A 17,010-nucleotide genomic window follows, 5' to 3' on the forward strand; every position below is an offset into this window, starting at 1 on the left:
ACTGATGTGCAGGTGGAAAAATCCAGAAGAATCATCTCGTGGAAGGAGGGGCTGCAATCAGATGAATGTCCCCGCGGTGCCGCGGCCCAGCGCTCCCCCAAGGTGTCTTTTACGCCCTCGCTCATCAGTTGAATAACTTTAATTTCTGGTTTTTTGCTCCCAACCCGAGGCACCGCAAGGGAGCGGTCAGACCCCCGGCAGACAGAGCTCTCCAGCCAGTGGAGCTGTGCCAGGTTTTACCCGGCGTAACCTTGAAAATGAAGCTGAAATATGGCAAAATAAGGTTTTTCCCCCCGCAGTTTCAGCTCGTGTCCTCTGCGACGCTCCGACAGGAGCTGGCGGGGGGATTTGCGTGGGATGTGGGCGCATCTGAGCCAGACTAAAATGATGCTTTTGTTTAAATGGTAAACCGGGCTGTCCTGCTCCCCACAGCACACGGTGGGCTGGTTTTCCTGCCTCAACCCATCCCGGCCTCCAGGAACCTTTTTCCCAACCACAGCGGTGCAATATTTCTGTAAAATGAAGAAACAGCCAATTTTTTTAGGGGAAAACAAACCAACCAGCCTGATCTTGATCCTTCAGTGGTGTCTCCCCAGGAAAGCAGCTCGACCCCGACAAGAACCACGGCTGCAATAACCCATCTGACAGACTCGGGGTCTCGCTCGGCCGCCCCTCTGCACACACCCGAGTGTCACTTCATCAGGACCATCCACATCCCCCTAATTGTATCTGCCTCCCATACACTTAACGATAATTAAATCCACGCGAGCCCGGCTCCCGTATCATTGCGGGTCTGTCTCCAGTACACCCGTTAGGTTAACTCTGTGTTGTTAAATAGGAGGATCTCATTTTCAGAAGCTCAACATGTATTTCAAACAGCATTTCTATCGCTCCTCGGTCTATATTTAGACACCAGTTGTTTACCCACCGCTGAAAACCCACCCACAATTTCAGAAGCATCATCTCTGTCAGGAGGAGACGACACGACAGGGAGAAATGCAGCCTAATGGACCGCTATTAAAAAAATCGGATTCAATTCTGTCTCTGTTGGATGAAGACGTTCCTGGGGAGCGATCTGGTTTCCGTGGGGTGACACAGAGACGCGGGGACATTTCACCCAGGGGCACAGCGAGGAACATGGTGCTTTGTGCTCTCGTTTCAAACCACTTAAGCTGTGATGATAAAACGTGGTTTGGGGGGGGAGGGGCTGGTGCACCACTGGGTTCAGTGAAGTTCTTCCTGCTGCAATGTGGTTGCAGGTTTTTTCTTTTCTAATCAGGTACCGCTGGATTTCGATGCATTTCAATGGCCTCAGAGGAAAACCCGAATCAAAGCGTTTCTTGCCCATTGGCTGAGGGACCTGGGGGGTTCAGCTGGAGAACAGGAGCTGAGGGGAGACCTTCTGATCTCTGAACTGCCTGAAAGGAGCTTGGAGCCGGGGGGGTCGGGCTCTGCTCCCCAGGAACAAGCGCCAGGAGCAGAGGAAACGGCCTCAAGTTGCGCCAGGGGAGGTTGAGGTTGGATTTAGGAACAATTTCTTCCCCAAAGGGCTGTGGGGCATTGGAACAGGCTGCCCAGGGCAGTGCTGGAGTCACCATCCCTGGAGGCGGGGGGGAGGTGAACAGACCGGAGATGACGGAAAACCGAACCGACCCGCTGCGCGCCGCAGCCCGGCGCGCTCTGAGCGCTCAGCCGCGGGAGCACGGCGAACTCTGCCGGGGAACCGCCCCCTTCACGGCTAAGACCAATCAGAGTTAGAGGGAGCATGACTGATTTCCGCTTTAGCCAATCCGCAATTTATCTGACTGTACCCAATCATGTGCCAGGGAATATTTTTCTCGCCCAATGATAAACGAAGAGCGGAGCTTGGGCGGCAGCCCACGCTCCTTCGGGAGCGGCGTAAGCTTTACCCAATCAGAGCAGCGCAGGAGAGGGTAGCGGGGATCAATGAGGAAAGGGGGCGGGGAAAGAACATCTCGCGAGACATTGAAAGGGACGACGGGAACCCTCTTCTGAGCGAATGGGGAAGGGCGGGGCGGGGCCGCAGAAGGAGCATTATAATTGGCAGGAAAGAAAGCCAATTAGAAGGAGGCTATATGTTCGCTAATGAGCAGGGGAAATCCTCTCATGGTTGAATACTGCGATTGACAGAGGAAGAAACCCAATCAGAAGGCCGCGCTCTTTCTAATCATCCAATGCGCGAGCGGGGCATGGAGGAGTGGGGAAGAGGCTCTTCCCGCCCCCGCCTCGCAGGCGCGCGAGGCCGGCCGGCGGAAGGACAACCCGCTGAGCCAATCGCAAATGGCGAAGAGGAGGAGTGGGCGGGCCTTCCGCCCGGCGGCGGCGAGGGGGTGGTGGTGACGCTCCAGGCGGCCAACGAGGGCGGCGGGCCGGGGCCGGGCGGCCAATGGGCGCCGAGGGGGCGGGGCTTGCTGCCGCCGCGGCTTCCAAGATGGCGGCGGGTGCGTGAGCGCGGCGGTCAGTCAGTCGGTGAGGCCGCCGGCGGGAGCAGGGCCGGGGCCGGGAGGGCGCCCCGCCGCCCGCCGCCATGAAGGGCAAGGAGCGCTCGCCGGCCAAAGCCAAGCGTTCGCGGGGCGGCGGGGGCGGCGGCGAGGACTCGGCGTCCTCCTCCTCGTCGGCGCGGGGCGAGCGGAGCAGCAAGAAGCCGAGCGGCTCCGGCGGCTCCAACGGCAGCGGCGGGAAAGCGGCGGCGGCGGCGGCTTCCAACGAGAGCAACAGCGGCAGCAGCCGGCGCGGCCCGCACCCGGACAAGGCCGGCCGGGCCGGGAGCCGCGAGTACGAGGCCGGGGCGGCGGCGGCGGGCGGCGGCAGCCGGCACAGCTACGGCGGCGGGAAAACCGCGGAGGCGTCGCGGAGCAGCAGCAGCCGCGGGGGTGAGTCCCGGGCGGCGGCGGCGGCCCCGTCCTCCTCCTCCTCCGAGGCGGGCGGCGGGGAGTACAAGACGCTGAAGATCAGCGAGCTGGGCTCTGCGCTGAGCGACGAGGCGGTGGAGGACGGGCTGTTCCACGAGTTCAAGCGCTTCGGCGACGTGAGCGTCAAAATCAGCCGCCTCCCGCCCGGCACCGGCGCCGCCGACGAGCGCGTGGCCTTCGTCAACTTCCGCCGGCCCGAGGACGCCCGCGCCGCCAAGCACGCCCGCGGCCGCCTGGTGCTCTACGACCGCCCGCTGAAGATCGAGGCCGTCTACGTCGGGGGCGGCGGAGGGAGCAGCCGGCGGCGCAGCAGCCGTTCCCCGGCGCTGCTGGACAAGGAGTCGCCCTACGGCACGGCGGCCGTCGGGGTGGCGGCGGCGGTGGCGGCGGCTGTCCGGCACCCCCCGGCCGGGGCCACGCAGCGGGCGCTGTCACCCGCCGGCAGCGGCGGGGCCCTGGGTTACCGAGACTACCGGCTGCAGCAGCTCGCCCTGGGCCGCTTGCCGCCTCCGCCCCCTCTGCCTCGGGAGCTGGAGAGGGAGAGGGACTACGGGGGTTTCTACGAAGCGCGAGTGCGGCCGGCCTACGGGTTGGAGCGGGTGGCCGGTGTGGCGGCCGCCGGGGGCTTTCGTGGCGGAGGAGGGGGTGCCGGAGTTGCCAGCGAGGAGGAGATCAGCCCCGAGGACGACCAGAGGGCCAACCGCACGTTGTTCCTGGGTAACCTGGACATCACCGTGAGCGAGTCAGATTTACGCCGAGCTTTTGACCGTTTCGGGGTCATCACCGAGGTGGACATCAAAAGGCCGGGGCGCGGGCAGACCAGCACGTATGGTTTTCTTAAATTTGAAAATCTGGACATGGCGCACCGGGCCAAATTGGCCATGTCAGGAAAGGTGCTTCTGCGCAACCCCATCAAGATCGGGTATGGTAAAGCCACTCCGACTACCCGGCTCTGGGTGGGCGGCCTTGGGCCCTGGGTGCCCCTTGCCGCTCTGGCCAGGGAGTTTGATCGGTTTGGCACCATTCGCACTATTGATTACCGTAAAGGGGATTCGTGGGCTTATATCCAATACGAGAGCTTGGACGCGGCGCAGGCAGCCTGCACCCACATGCGTGGGTTTCCCTTGGGTGGGCCAGATCGCCGCCTCCGCGTAGACTTTGCCGACACCGAGCATCGGTACCAGCAGCCCTACCTGCAACCTCTGCCTCTGCCACCCCCTGCTCATTACGAGCTTGTGGCGGAGGCGGCTGCTTTTGGGGCTCACCGGGGAGCCCCACCTGATCCTCTTCGGGGGGCCCGGGACAGGACGCCACCGTTGCTCTATAGAGACCGCGACAGAGACCTTTATCCTGAGACAGAGTGGGTGCCGCCCCCACCCCCTGTGCGGGACAGGAGTAACCGGGCAGCTGCCTACGACCCGCTGGAAAGCTTAGAACGCCGCCGGGATGGTTGGTCCTTGGAGCGGGACCGAGGGGAGAGGGAGTTGGGCAGCAGTAGCAGGGATCAGCCGAGGAAACGCAGGCTGGCGGAGGATGGAGGCCGGCACTTGGACCGCTCTCCAGACAGCGAACGCTCTTCCTCCTCCCGTAAACGTCACTGTTTGACCACAACCTCTCCGCCGGACCGCAGCCCCGAGCTCCTTGGAGGGAGGGAGCGTTACAGTAGTGACCCCGAGCGCTCGTCATCCCGTTTGCTCCTCTTGGAGCGGCCCTCGCCTGTCCGGGAATCTCGCCGGGGCAGCCTGGAGCGAGGGCAGAACGACAAGCGCGACCGTAAAAATTCCGCCGAACGGGAGCGGAAGCATCGCGCTTCTGCGGCAGCCGCCGCGCAGGAGTGCAAAAGTCCGGCCAAAAAGGACGAACGTGGCGCGGAAGGAGGTGGCGGAGGCTCCCGCCTCAAACCCCCTCCTCAGAAACAGCAGCAGGACGGGGTGTCGCAGGCTGGGGGAGCCCCCAAGCTGTGCTTGGCTTGGCAGGGGATGCTCCTGCTGAAAAACAGCAACTTCCCCTCCAACATGCACCTGCTGCAGGGGGACCTGGGTGTCGCCAGCAGCCTCCTGGTGGAGGGAGCGACTGGTGGGAAAGTAGCTCAGCTCAAGATCACCCAACGGCTTCGGTTGGACCAGCCCAAGCTGGACGAGGTCAATCGGCGCATCAAAGTGGCGGGTCCCAACGGCTACGCCATCCTTTTGGCCGTGCCTGGGGCGTCGTCAGACAACCGCTCCGCAGCCGGGGCCGCCGAGCCCGCGGCCGCCACCACCTCCACGCAGAGGCCCCTCAGGAATCTGGTGTCCTACCTAAAGCAAAAGCAGGCTGCCGGGGTGATCAGCCTCCCCGTGGGGGGGAACAAAGACAAGGAGAACAGCGGGGTCCTGCACGCTTTCCCACCCTGCGATTTCTCCCAGCAGTTCCTGGACTCCACGGCCAAGGCGTTGGCCAAATCAGAGGACGACTACCTGGTCATGATCATTGTCCGGGGGGCGTCCTAAGGCCCTCGTGTTCTCTGTACCCAACCCTGCCGACTCCTCCACGCAGCCCCTCCAGCGTGTGCCAGGTGCTATGGGATACAGCCTTAGCCAGCCCCGACGTTATTTTAAATTAGATCTTTGTTTGTAGGTGACTTTCCCTGCCCGTTTTTCTGTTACTACATTTTTCTATAAAAAACAAAAAGAAGTTAGAAGGCAGAAAGGTTGGTTAGCTGTTAGCGTGACTAGGGTGTTTTGAGAAGCCCCTGTCGGTGGGGGCTGCAGGGAGGTTAGGCCTGCTTTGATTTACAACAAAAAAAAGAGAAAAAAGAAAAAAAAGAAAAAAAAATAGAGGAAAAAAACTGGGGGAGGGGGGAAAGAACAAACTCCCGTCTTCTTAATTTTGATTCGTGTCCTTTTTTCATTTCATGTATTTTAAAGCGAGTTCGATAGCTCATCCTCGATAGAGCTACAAACCTAAAAGACCAGATTTAAAGCACTCAGTAGTTTCAATGGCAAACCACCCACCTCCAGCAGAACCGCTGGCAGCTCCTTGTTTTCCCAGCCCTTCCGATGTGGCAGCGGCCGCCCGGGCGGCGCGGCCCCTTTCCTGGGGAGCCCCCGGGGTCCCCCCGGTTGCGCAGCTCAAGGTCGGTGTTTTCAGGTGAGCGGCTCCTGCTCCCGGGTGCGCTGCACGACATTTCATTCCCTCCCTTGGGTGTTTTCTCTACTGTCCGGCCCCTCGAATGCATGCACTGAGAGGATGCTTTTTTTAACAGGTGTATTTCTCCTCTTCCTCCGAGTTCTGTTGTATCCCATATATGCACTTTGGGTTTGTAGAAGTGACAACGTTTGGTAAATAGCTGAGGACTTTGTTACAAACCATGAATGTCTTGTGCTTACTCTGGTATGCAAGAAACAAGGAGGTGCTTTGAGAATAACTTTAGTTATATTGTGGGGTTTTGTTTTTACTGCCTTTTTTTTCCCAAAGAGTTGCAGGTACAGTGGGGTCTGGTTCCACAGTGCAAACTCTGAGCAGGTGTGCTTCTCTCCAGAGATGGTTTTAATTCTGTGATGATTTAATTACATAAAAGTTCTCATTAACGTTTTACCTCTTTGTTAATAGCAAGAAACTGCTGTCTGCTTGGGACTTTTCAGGTACAGCACAGTGGGCATTACATGAGGTTTATCATTTCACAGGCATCTGGAGTAAAGTGTTTTTAGCATCTCGGAGAAGTATTAAATGTGCTCTGAGGTGCTGAGGTTGGAGCTCTGGTCCCTGTGATTCTAGGAGGAAACAGTTTGCTTTTTCTTTTGAAGAAGAACTTAGTTCATTGTTTCTTTTTCCCCCACTGGTTGGGCACTTTTCTCCAGCTGTCTCCAACACGGGCATTGAGGGGGACGAGGGATCTAAATCCCTGTCGTCTTCCGTAACGACCGAAGGGATGTTGCAGTGACCTTCGAAACCGAAGCGTCACTATGACCATATCTACCTACAGGCCCCAAATTTGGAACCTTGCACTTAAACCCAGAATGTAGTCTTGCACTTAGCAACGTTTTCAGCGACCTGGGCAACGGGAAAGCGATGCTGCTCTGCTCGGTCCATCCTCCCATTTATTCCTTGGGCAGTCGATACCAGGGCCGAGCTGATTTCCATTTCAACTCGCACGAAGCCAAAATCCCGTTCAAAATGCAGAATACTGCACGGAGGAGGAGATGTCTTGAATGTATTTTATGGGCCCAGCAGTTTGGAAGGTGACTGTACCTGCCTGAGATTCGCTGTCACAAAATAGGAATTTCAGTAATACGAACCGCTCGTGCTTTGGTTTACGAGGGATTTGATTCCCTTTGGCCGCAATGAGTAGCCGTAGCATCCCAAAATTGCGGCGAGGTGAGAATTGGAATGTGGCAGCGTATCTTGAAAACAGATTTTTGGTTTTATAGCTACTTCTCTTTCTCAATGGAAACATAAAAGCCTCATTTAATGCTCTTAAATATTTGAGGGTAAAATCCAGGATTTCTGGGTTGTCGTCCTTCAGCGTGAATGTAATAGATGGCAGAATTCAGCTGTTCGTCTTACTATTAACAATGAGATTTTATTTGAAATGGCACCGGTAACTCCAAGAACTGTGTTTTAGAAGATACGGCGTGTTTACCGCTAATTGCAGAGAATGTTTTAATTGGGCGGGTGTCTGTTGCGCGGCGGCCGCTGCCCCGCAGCCCCGTGCTGCCCTTCCCAGCGCCTTTTTGCCTTCAAGCGCAGAGTCCTGAAGGAAACTTGAGCCGCCGGGAATTTAAATCTACCCAAAACGAAAAAAAAGACCCCCAAAACGAAGCACTAATGTCATTTGTGTTCAACACTTAAACTTGCTGAGAACAGTGTTCATTCCGCCGACACGCAGCAGGCACCTGCTTTTAAAACCCGTAAAACTTGGGGTCAGCGTAGCTTGTCGAAGCCAACTCGGTGCGGGAACCTTTTTGGAAAGAGCATCCGAGGTGCGCTTTGTTTTTCCCGTGTAAATCGCGGTGGTTGTACCTGCCTTGGGCTTTAGGAGTCAAACCCGAGCTGCGCTGGGGCCGATCAGGAGCAGGCGAGGCCGCATTTGACTCCAGGTTTTCCGGTTCCTTATTTAACCGAGTACCTGCTTCTTTAAATCTGGTTTATTTGTGGTTGCTGCTCTGTTTTGTAAGCAAGGATTTTAACACCCTTTGAGGGTCCTTAATGTCCAAACGTGGTTGATTGGCGATGTGTTTTTTGCTGGCACCTCAAAAAGGTTCCCGTGCTGCCGTGGAGGCCGGCGCAGCTTTTCCCTTCGCTCCCAACTTTGCACCATTGGAGTCCATGAAAAGTTGTCTTGGCCAGGGCTGGGGACGGGTAAAAGCGCGTGTTGTACCAACACCGCTTGTGTGTAGAGCAAAGCAGATGTAGCAGACCGCAGGTCTTTGGCATTACGTTGCTCAGTATTCCTCCGATCGTCGTGTGCAGCTGCTGTTCCGATATTTCATTATTTTGTTGAATTAGCGTGGAAAAAGGATGTCCTTTTCCTGAATGCGTTCATAGCTGGGCTCTGTGCTTTGGGGAAAGAACCTCAAATGACTCATACTTTTGTTTAAGGGTTGATTTTTTTACTATTTTTCAATTGGAAACCTTACGCAACTTCCTCGGCGCCGCCCGGGGTTTGTTTGACCGGTCCGTGTTCACTGCGGCACGAGCACCGACCTCACCCCAACTCCCGAAATTCCAGGGGTTTTGATTACAAATACCAGCGCATCCTTGTGAGAGACGGAGAGGAGGGTGTTATGTGCCAGGCAGAGAAACTTTCCCCTCTCTCTTTATTTTTAATTTCACAAGGATGTTAAAGGATTGAAATGCTTTGGCGATGAATTGCTCAGCCCCCCGGGAAGAGCTTTGGGTTTCTCACGTGCATTGAGGAACCAGCTGGTTGATGGGAATGGAGGCGAAAGGCTTCGAGTATTAATGGGGAGGAGGCGGGAAGGCGGATTGGGAAGGCGGGTTCCAAAACTCTGGGGACTCAGGGAAAATGGCCGGGAAAGTCGGGATTCCCGGCTCTGAGAAGAACAGTGTTGAGGGCAGAGCTCGGCCAGCAACCAGAGGGAAGGGATTCCTGCCGTGCCGTGCAGAGCCTTTGGGGTTCTTTCCCCTTTGTCTCCCCCTTTCTGCAGATAGCACCCAAGGACAGATATTCCAATGATTTCTAAACGCAATGATGAAACGAATTTTGTATTGGGCTTAAAGCAGAACGTATGGTTCCGAGAATAGTTCGTTGAATATTCAACTTGGTGCAGTTTCGATTGTGTGAAAATGATGGATGAGGAGTATTACTTGAAGGGTAACAGTTTGAAATTCCATTAGGTGTGTCTTTGATTTGACCGGCTCCTTAATATTGGAGTTGTTCGCTGTTAGAATTACGCAGCAAAATGAGAACAAAAGAGAAACGTGTAACACTACATTTCGTGGCTTTGTTGCTAAGTTGCCTTCAGGAACTGTTCTTTGAGGAAAGTCAACGGAATTACCGATAGTTCCGTTGGTTTTTCTCATGGTTAGTTATTTCGATGTGTCCCATTAACTTACCGCAAGTTGAATAATCATCAGTACTGTAAGCCTGGTTTAACCTCGGTCCAAAAAGAAGCCCTGCACTACTCGTTATGCATCTATACAGAGAAAGTGGCTTAATTTCAAGGTTTCTTGCCCGTGGGTGGAATTGGTGCTTTTTGAAATCCAAGTAGAACATTCAGAAAGGCCTTGTAGCTCTTTATGTTCATCTGTATAATGTAGGAAGGGGAAAAAAATCATCTGTTGTGTACATTTGTATTGAAATAACATTTTCTTTCCTCCTGCAAGCAAAGCTGGTGGACTGCGGAAGACAAGCGCATGGATACCGAGCTCTAATGGACCTTTGGGAAGAGAAGCTGCAGCTTAATGTGGAATTTCCATGGGCCTCTTGATGGAAGAAAGCTTATCTGTTTAGTATTTGTGCATTTTACTAAAATGGCAGCTTTAAAAAAAAAGTTGTGTATCTGCTATTGTGATGCCAATGCCCGTGTTTTAAGTGGAAAACTATGACCTCTTTGCTTTGTGCTGTGTACACAAGATTGCTGGAAAAAGTAAAGGAATACCCTTTTTATGGCTCACACAGCTTAAAAGTAGCTGTCACAAACATGCGCTCACAGTTGAGCTGATTTTGTTTCATTCTAAATAAATTGTTTCTTTTGAGGAAAATGGTTTTTCTGCCTGGAAGTGAATTGACGACAAACGTTTGGCCCCTTGGTTCGCAGCCCGAGGGGTCGTTTGCCGCTGCCGCTCCATGTTTGAGCTCTGATAGTTTGTGGGTCTTTGAGCAAGACGCAGGGAGAAGCGACACCTTTCGCGTTGACCGACCTCGTGTACCGAATCCGGAAGGAATCTGGTTGCTTGGCTGCGGCACCCCCTTGGTTTGCAGTGAAAAGCGGGGTCGCCGGCTGCTCTAACTCCTCATCTTGGCGAGGAAGCGGAGCCGACGCTGCCGGGAAAACGCAGGGAGCGTCGCCCCGCGTCTCGGACCCCGTCCACGGCTGGGGCTTCGCTGGCGGAAGAGCTGGAGTTGCTGAATTTTAAGTTTCTGATTTAAGTTGTTCACCCACCGCGTTTGGCTTTAGTTTTGATTCTTTTTCTTTTTCTTTTTTTTTTTTAATTTTGAAGAAAAAAAAAAAGTTTGAGATGATTGCTTTTGAATCTTTGCACGTAAACCTTTGCACCACACTGCCAAAAGAAAAGAGAAATGAGTCCTTAGGAGTGTTAAAATGATGGTAATAAAGCCTTTGCTGACACACCCGAGGCGCTGCTCCATCTCCGGGGGCTTTTCAGCAGTTACGGGTTTAGTGCTGAATGGATGAAGAGTTCCGGAGAGCTAGAGTCGGTAATTTCACCAAACCTTTGCGTTGGTGTCGCAGTGCCTTATTCTGACCGGTTTCCGAAGCAAACGGTTCCACACGCCTCGGATGTGCATGCACCCTGCTCGCGCCCCCGCGCCGGCTGCACGTGCGCTTGCAGCCGCCTCCCGGTGTAGTACAGATGGTGAGATGAGCAAAAGAGTAATAATTATGGAGGCGTTACGGAGGCGTCCGGAAAAGTGTTGTGTGCTGTAGTTGCTACGTTCTCCTGTGTTTTGGGGGCTCCTGAGCTTTGGAAGGTTCCGGTGCACGGCTCCACGTTTGCTGCACGTTTGACGACCGCGGACGGCGAGGAGGAGCTGACCCGGCGGCGTCGTTGGCTTCGGAACCCTCCGGTGCTGTGCGTTTTGGTCGAGTTAACGTGACGTTGCAGATGAAGATGCCTTGAGACTCCAGCTTGCTCTGATTGCCTCGGCGTAACTTGTCACCTCCCGCGGACGCCCAACCCGGCGCGTGGTCCTTGCTGGGTGCCCTCGACCCGAGGATGCTGCGGTCGTGCCGTTCCCGGCGCAAAGAGCTCAGGAAATCCCACCGACAGGTAAGGGGGGTTTGCGAGCTTGAGCTGAATTGTGGCGTAAACCGCGATTACCTTATTGTTCGCCTCTTTTTTTAATCATTTTTCTAGCCTACTAACTTTTACTGATGTGTTTTCGGTGGTCTTTGTCCACTCTGGAGCAAAGGAGCGAACTCGTCGCTGTATCTTCTGTATTGGATTTTGGGGGTTCCTGTTGATGAATGGGAGGGGTTTGTTCTGCCGACCTGGGGCAAGATGCTGCGTGGGTGTAAAACCGCAGGTTTTCAGCTTGGCAAGCTAGAGCTGGTATTGGGACTTTGTGAACCGCTTGAATTAATCCAGAGTGCTGTTTATAATGTGTATGTGTTAATACGGAAAGCCAACTAATGATTAGGCAAAAAGCTACGTGTGTGTTTATGGGGTGCTGGTGTGAGCATTTAAATTAAGCTGTTTATTGTAAACGGGAGCAATTGTAGATATTGGTGGTGACAAGGGGAGACTTTTGAGATGCCTTTTTTCCAGAAGCTGGTGTTTGTGGTTAAAATGAGTATTTTCGCAATGTATCTTGTGTTGGGTTGAGATGCGATCTCTGAATCTGGTGGTTTGAAGTGTTGTACGGAAGGTTGGGAGCCGTGACGGGAGGCGCCTTGGAGCCTCTTTACCGGGGCTGGGTGGCGGTGCCAGCAGGAGATGAGCCGTGTGTTGGTGTCACCAAACCCAGGAGCTGGTTTTGCCGCGCTGGCCGGCGCTCGGCCAACCGGGCGTGTGTTTTAGGGGTCGGGCGCTCTCCCACTTTTTGGGTCTGCTTGGACTCGTCTGACAGCAAACGGGTCCATCGGTGGCTGTTCCAGAGGGGATCTGACTCAGATTTTACTGTGGATTTAACCAGGAGATTGTTCCCCGTCTCCTTTATTTATTCCAAGACTTGCGGTGTCGTGGGATGCGGTGTGGGATGGTTTGCGATGGTTGCTCTGCAGCACCGGGTTGTTTTCGTGCGCTGGGTCTGAATCGGTGAGAGCGATGCTGCAGCTGCCAGCTAAAGCCGGGCTTTTGTTAAAACTAGTCTCTTGGAAGGGTTAAGTGCTCTATATGCATCATATTAATTTGGCTAATGAGACTTCTGGGGAAAGTGGATTTATAAAGAGAACCATTTAATTAACTGCTCTGCAGTAGAAAGTGATGCAAGTGGATTAGACGGGGAACCGGTTATTTGAATTCACACATTTTTTTTGTAGAGTTGTGCTTTTACCAGCCGCAGCTGAATTAATAGGAAAGTTTAAAACATCAGATGGCCCAGATTCTGCTCCTTGCTAATAACAAGCTTATGCTCGCCTCGTGCTGCCGCTTTACAATCCAATGGCAAATGCTCTTGGAGGAGACGCTCGCACCGCGTGTCCTGGTTTGGGGCGCGAGTGGGTGGGGGAAGCGTCTGCAGAAGGGCCGGGGAGGGCTGGCAAGTGGCTTGGGCTGCTCCGTGGTTCCTATTGTGTCTTGTTGGTTATTGTCTCGGAGCTGCGTGCCCGGGTTTAATTACAGCCGCCTGGAGAACCGGGGGGAGCAGAATAAGCTGCCGAAGGGCTCGCTCAGCGCTGGGATGGGTTATCGGGCTGATTAACCTGGTGTTCCCCCTCTTTGTTCATGCGCTGGTCAGCCGAGGTGCTGCTGTGTCCGTGGGGACACAGAGGTCTCCTGCAGGGTGTTTCGAAAAGGCGGACCCGTTTCACATCAGTTGCCGTTTGAAATTGGGTCTGTCTTTTTGAAACACCCTGTGTTTTGTCAATCCTTTGTATCCCGCTCCAGGGATGCGCTAATTAAGGAGAATCGAGGCGCTGTCAAACGTGATGATGCTCATGAGTTGCACCCTCCCAGCTCCTGTGTCCTAGATTTCGGGTTGAGCTCGTGCGTGTTGTCCCAGGGTTGGGATGGGTTGTGCGGGCCCGTGGTGGCACCCACGATGAGCCGCAGGTTGACGGTGGGTAAGGGATGTTTCATCCTCTTGTCCCCCTGCCTTGACCTTCATACCTAGTGCTGCAATCGGATCTGAAGATGGGGCTGTAGATTTTTAGCTGTCCGCAGCATCTCCCGTCCCCAGACCCAGCGATAGGTCAGGCCGACTTTTAGCAACGCGTACAGCTTAACCCTGCTCCAAACTCGCACTTCTCCCTGGAATTTCTACCATTTGTAGCAAGTGAGCACTTAGATCCCATAGGCTGGTTCTCCTTCCACATGCGTGTCAAGCCTGTAAAATGAGATATTTTAGGTGTCGCCTGACGACACATAAAGTGAGGAAGGATTTGAGTTAAGGGAAGGCAACGAGGTCTCTCGAGGTTGTTGTTAAGCTCTTGTTGCTGTCCGGCCTGGCCTGGGATGTCTCCAGGGATGGTTCATCCACCACCTCTCTGGCCAACCTGGGCCAGGCTCTCACCACCCTCAGGGACAACAATTTAATCCTCACGTCCAGCCTGAATCTCCCTCCTTTAGTTTCAAACCATCACCCCTTGTCCAACCCCGAGCTGCTGCCGTTGAGCCTCACGAGGTGGGCACAGCGAGGAAGAGGATGGTGTTGATTCTCTTATCTCAGCCGGCTTGGCCGTACCTCCCTTTTCCTGCTTGACAAAGGCCTTAAGGGTCAAAAATCAATTTATTGGCAGTTTATTAGTCACCGAGGTGTTGTAAAGACACCCTTTGCCTCTCCCGAGCCAGAGCGCGATCCTTGCCCTGTCTTGCCCGCGTTAGAAATACCGGTCGGGGAAAGTTTTGCCAAGCTCGGCGGTGACTTAGGAGGCAAAGCCTTTGTGGCTTTGGAAACGGAGACTTTACCCCAGGAATTCCTTCTGAAATTGTCCACGGCTGTGAGCAGGAGCGTCCGTCTCCTTTGCAGACATCACAGGCTGGAGAGCTGTTCCCTGGGGATCTCTTGGCTAAAGCTCAAACTTTGGGTATTTCAAACATCTGGTTTATTCTTCTTTTCGTTAGAGCAGCTTATAAACTCTCATTGACTTCCATGGAAGTCGTTAGGCCGCCTTTAAAGAACGAGGCTGCGGGACGTGTGTGCAGGGAGGGAAACAGGCACAGCAACTACAAAAGAGAGCGCGGGGTGTCCCTGTTATCGGCGTTCGGGCGAGGAAACGGCGCAAGGGCGGCTGGGCGGCCGCGGGGCACATCCTCACCTGCCTATTTTAAAGCGCTTCTTGCTTCTTCCTGCGGCCGAAGGGAAAAGCAGCAGTGCTTGGGGTGTGCTGTGTGTCATTCTGCGTGCAGCCACCCCAAAACCAGCCCCGTGCTGCCGCAGCCACCAAAAACCTTCTAATTCACCTTTAAACTCTGCATTATGTTGATTGTTTCCCCACTCTGCGTCCTGCCAAGCGGGTCTTTCTCACAATATCACTGTAGGCCAGAGTCTTGCCGTGTTTTTTGTGCCAAAAAGGGTCAATCTGAGGTCCGGGCGATGGGTTAAACCCAGAATTGCTGGGATCCTGAGCGCTCTGTGGTTCCTGGTCGGCTTCTCCCAGTGCTTGTGCGCATCGGAACGGCTGGAACAGTTCCAGCCCTTGGCGGGGATGTTGTTGAGAGATAAAGATCTTTGCTTATTGTGCAATAAACACCAGGGTCGCCTTTCTCTGCGTTTAGCGCCGGGTTTATCAGCCGCCAGTTTATCAGAGCGGTGGGAAAGTCCCAGCCTTGGTTGTTGGTACATTATTATATTTTTAATGGAGAATAGAGGTCGGCGTGGAGAGCGCGAGGCGGGAGGCTTCTCTTGTGCACTGAAGAATGGCTAAATCCGTGTTTTAAAACCTCTATCCTGACTTTTGGTGACCCGGGGCAGCGTTCACAAGTACAGAGTAAAGAAGGGGACCCCCGGCCGGCCCCAGGGCCCTCAGAGGCCACGGTGCATGTACAAAACAACGATATAAAATAATCCCAGTGTGCGCTGAGGACTCACACAGCGCCATCTCTCATTGCACCAGCCTCCGTAGCTTTGATAGACCCGAGCTGAGACTTAGGGACCTGCTGTTGGGATACAGGGAAAATCCGAGGCTGATTCCTTGGGCTTTTTGTCCCTCGGGTTCTCCAGGGGGTGCTGGGGTTGCCATTAGTTTTACAGCTTCGTTTAGGTTTCTTTTTTCATTATTTATTACAAGTTAAATTGTTTTCTCAGCAAGATCCCTGGTAGGTTTTAGCAGGTTCATTCAAGTATCTCCTCAACCTATATCTGATAAAAAAGGCTGTTTAGGACCTTCTCCTCAGCAGCCTTTTGTCTGCCAGGATGCTCAGCACTTTCAGCTATTGCTTTACCACAGTTTTCTTCATTTGTTTCTTCTGTAAGTGCTGGAGCTGCTGTTTCTCATCACTGAAGGACAGTAGCTGCCAGTTGGGGATGTTCCTACCTGAGCGGTTTTAAATTCACCCCAAAAAGTTGGAGCGGGTGATCCTTGTGGTCTCTTCCAACCGGGTGTTTTAGGCTTCTCCAGCCTGTGTTGTGTGGCTGAGTGAGGGACCAGGCGCGAAGGGGGTTTCTGTTACAGCTTTTAAACTCATTTGTGTCCCACCAAACCCTGCGTTTTGCGTTTATCCCAAGGGCGCGCGATGCCCTTTACTATGCAAACCTGGCTTTGTGAAGTTATTTGCGAGAGGACTTCAATGGGATGGAAAAACTGTCCTCGGGGCAGGTGTTCCCATCGCCGTTGCTGTTTGTTTCTCTAATGCACGTGTGTTTTGCGAGGAAATAAACGCCTGGAGCATCCAGAGCTGAACGTGTGTTCTGTTCTTGCCTCCTCAGGGAAAGGGGTGAGCGGAGAGAAGCATCTCGAGCACCGGATGGGATCCTGAGCAAAGACAACGGCTTGAAGACTCTTGTCCACCACCCGGCCGGCGCTGGGACCGCGCAGGGATGCTGGAGGAGATTCTCACTATGGGGACTGGTTTCCTCACCCTCTTTTAATAGATAAGAGGCATTCGGGGCTAGAGAAAGGTACTTTGCCAATGTAAAATCCCTGTTAGGGCCAAGAAAGGCTGATGGTGCCCGTCTGTCCTGAGCTATTTGCTCCTTTGCAGAGAGGGTACCAGCACTTGGGGGAGGCGTTTTCCTGAATGAGGGTGAGGTTAGCTAACAAAAAACACTCCCAAGCTCAAATATGTCTTAGAAATGCAGAATAAGATGAGTTTTTTAAGGTTTTTGGATTGGGAAATGTGAAGCCAAGTTTTCCCAATAGTTCCCTCTGTTAGCAACCAGGTGTTTTTAATTTGTTCAGTGATGAACTGGGATGTTTCCGGAGGTGAGAACTCACGGTTTTTGGAACGGGCACACTCAAGGTCCTGCTGCAGGATATTAAGTGGCACGAGCGAGTCCCGCACCGTGTTGGATGCGCCGGTGAGGGTGTAACAGGACAGTTTTGGAAGCACTTGCTGCCCGTGGGTTCTGAATCAGCGTATGATAAATTAACCGCTTTGTAACGCTGATATTCTCCATCCGCTGCAAATTCAGGGCTCGTTTTCCCCTCGTTTCAGCCCAGTTTCTTTGGTGTTGTGTAACTGCTGAATTTGCCCCATTCTCTGCGAGGGAACTTTACCCGCAGCGGAGTTTTAGCTCCTTAATACCACTGTAATGTCTTGTAGCTTTTTATTAAATACAGGCCGCTTAATTTCA

The 17,010-nt window shown here is 53.7% G+C and overlaps 1 protein-coding gene across 1 annotated transcript; it reads left to right on the plus strand.

The window, feature by feature from the left end:
• The first annotated feature begins 2,447 nt into the window (after positions 1–2,447).
• On the plus strand, positions 2,448–10,143 carry RBM15 (RNA binding motif protein 15). Its single transcript, XM_082069453.1, has one exon. It carries the CDS (start codon positions 2,549–2,551, stop codon positions 5,420–5,422), a length of 2,874 nt encoding a protein of 957 aa, XP_081925579.1. The 5' UTR covers positions 2,448–2,548; the 3' UTR covers positions 5,423–10,143.
• Positions 10,144–17,010: the final 6,867 nt, after the last annotated feature.

This window comes from Streptopelia decaocto (genome assembly GCF_964273445.1).
Source record: "Streptopelia decaocto genome assembly, chromosome: 19".
NCBI lineage: Eukaryota > Metazoa > Chordata > Aves > Columbiformes > Columbidae > Streptopelia > Streptopelia decaocto.